Source organism: Myotis davidii, unplaced genomic scaffold (genome assembly GCF_000327345.1).
Source record: "Myotis davidii unplaced genomic scaffold, ASM32734v1 scaffold233, whole genome shotgun sequence".
In the NCBI taxonomy this organism is placed as follows: Eukaryota; Metazoa; Chordata; class Mammalia; order Chiroptera; family Vespertilionidae; genus Myotis; species Myotis davidii.
Window position 1 is genome coordinate 1,746,318 of NW_006285917.1, and position 2,595 is coordinate 1,748,912.

The 2,595-nt window shown below is 42.2% G+C and overlaps 1 protein-coding gene across 1 annotated transcript in view; it reads left to right on the top strand.

Moving 5' to 3' along the window:
• The window catches only part of KRT79 (keratin 79, type II), a 13,868-nt gene that overhangs the window by 3,941 nt on the left and 7,332 nt on the right, over nucleotides 1-2,595 (top strand). The window contains exons 3-4 of the mRNA XM_006757035.2: nucleotides 257-317; nucleotides 441-536. Of these exons, the coding sequence (XP_006757098.1) occupies nucleotides 257-317; nucleotides 441-536 (157 nt within the window). The remainder of the gene's footprint in view (nucleotides 1-256; nucleotides 318-440; nucleotides 537-2,595) is intronic.

Consider the following 2,595-nt stretch of genomic DNA (forward strand, 5'->3'; position numbering starts at 1 on the left):
TGATCCAAAGAGATGGCTTCTCTTAACTGGTGTAGTATTGCACAAATTCTGTGCCATTTCCTCAAAAGACACAGGGAGGAATATTTAAAGTCTGCACCCCAAGTTTCTTCACCGGTTGGCTGCATTACTGAACTGCTTCCCAAAGGCGTTCTTGGCCAGTGTGGGACCCTTCAAAGATCCCTTAAAGCCAAGAAGGTCCAGTACCTTAAAAGGCACATCAGGGGTGAGCCTGGCCTGAATCCTGTCTGTGTAACAGGTATGAAGATGAAATCAACAAGCGCACTGCTGCCGAGAACGAGTTTGTGGTGCTCAAGAAGGTGAGTAGGGTGACAGGGAGTTGGGGAGGGTGGTCCTTTGGCTGCCAGATGGCTGGGCTGACTCTGAGAGAGGCCTGAGGCTGAGGGCTGAGCCATCTGCCCTGCTCTCTCCCTCATCCCCAGGATGTGGATGCTGCGTACATGGGCCGGATGGATCTACACAGCAAAGTGGGCACCTTGACCGAGGAGCTCGACTTCCTGAATCATCTCTATGAAATGGTGAGGTGGCCAGTGGACAGGGATCATTACATTCAGCACAGGGGATCCCTCCAGAGGACTGATCTGAATTCACCAGTGCCATTTAGTTGATAGAAGATAAACCTGGACCTTTGATTAATACTAGCTTCCATTTATTAAGTGCTTAAATGGGCCACGCACTGGGCCAAGCGCTCAACAACTCTGCAAGTATTATTGTCTCCATTGTATAGTCAGGGACACTGAGGTTCAGAGCAACTTGCTCATGGTCACACAGCTAGAGGCATTGCTGGAGTTAAAATCTACTTCTCTAACTTCAAACTCTGACTCTCGCTGCTGTGTTATACTGTGTTCCCCTTTTTGCCCAGTTTGTAATAGAGCAAGGGATGAAGAAACAGAGCTGGACAGAGCTGGGATGGGGACTGACATTCCAGGTTGGAGCAGGAGATGAGGTGTGGGTGGTGAGGTTCCAGGAAACAAGGGGGATTTGAAGACTTGAGTGAGAGGGTTGAACTTAACATGAGTCCCTATGCAGGGACCTCAGGGTAAGCCTCCCACTCATTTTAAAGCACTTTCTCTAATTTCTCAATGGGTATCTTCTACATATATTTATTTTGGGCCAGGCATTTCCATTTCTGAACAAATTTATTAGAAAGCTGACTTGAATCTTCTTCCTATGGCTTCTGCTCTTGATAGACCCTGAGTCTGCCCCCTGGGCTGCACATATCCAATTATCTTCCATGTTACATATGTCTTTCATATGACAAACATTTAGAGGTCAGGATGATTAGGGGATTGGAATCTGTGGTATGTGCAGAAGTTTAGGAAACAAGATTCTGAATCCAGAATTCAGAAAACAGAAGGGTGGGAGGGAGGCTACAGATACAGAGTTCTACTTATGCAACCTAATATTGTACTAGCTTATGTGTTATTTTAAAAATCATCTCACCATGTTTGTTCCTTAAAATCCTCCTGGATTTTTTTTCCACATCAATGCTTTCAGGGGAGACAGGCATCCACTGTCCTCCAGCTTCCTGTATTGGGGAGGTTGAATTTTTGAAACTGAATGCAAGAGCATTTTCTTGTGAAATGTTATTGAAGTTTCATCCCATTGTTGCAGGTCATTGTGGGCACTTTGAAACTGGATTCTCCTCCCCATGTATTGGAGATGCTCAATTGGATATATTAGTGATGCATCAGCTTTGGGTTATCTGCAGATTTGATAAACTTTCAGTTTAGTTAGTTGATAATATTTCAGTGTAAATCACTGATAATCGCATTAAGGCAGACAGAGTGAGAATAGAGTCCTAGTCCAAGGACTAGACTAGATCTTCAGTGGTGCCTTCCTAGTAGGCAGGCCTCACACCATTAACCAGTAATTTGTGGTTTAAATGGCTGAACTACTTTAATTAATTAATTAATTATTATTATTATTTTTTGGCTCAGCTACTTTAAAATCTAGTTAGCATGTCATCATTTGGCCCACATTTTCCCGTCTTATTTTTAAGCATGCCAGAATAAAAAAGAATTTCCAAAGAGAGAAAAATGTGCCTTCCAAAAAAATACACACAAGAAATGGCTTGGTCAAACAATGTCCATGGCAGTCCTTTAGAAGCTTAGTAATACAACCCTGGAAAAAAATCCATTCATTTTGACTTTTCCTTAGGGAAGTATTGCGGGCTCCTAGTCTCTCACACACATTTTATAATTTAGACTAGAGTTTCACAAGAGATAGATATCAAGTTTAACTTGGAGAAGTTAAAATTTCTCCCTTTTAATTTTTTTCTCCAATTGCTGTTCAGTTTGGGTGTGTTTTGTTTCCCTGTCTTCTAATTCGGTAATTTGGTCCTCCGCTTCTCCTAGTCTACTGTTGAAACTTTCAATGGTGTTGTTTATTGCAGCTATATCACTCTTCATTTCTTCTGGGTTCTTACATAATTTATTGATTTTTTTCATTTGTTTCTTCTTGCTTCTTTTTTTTAAATATATTTTTTATTGATTAAGATATTACATATGTGTCCCTGTCCCCACATCACCCTCCACCCCCCTCCCCCCATTGTCCGTGTCCATTGGTTAGGCCTCT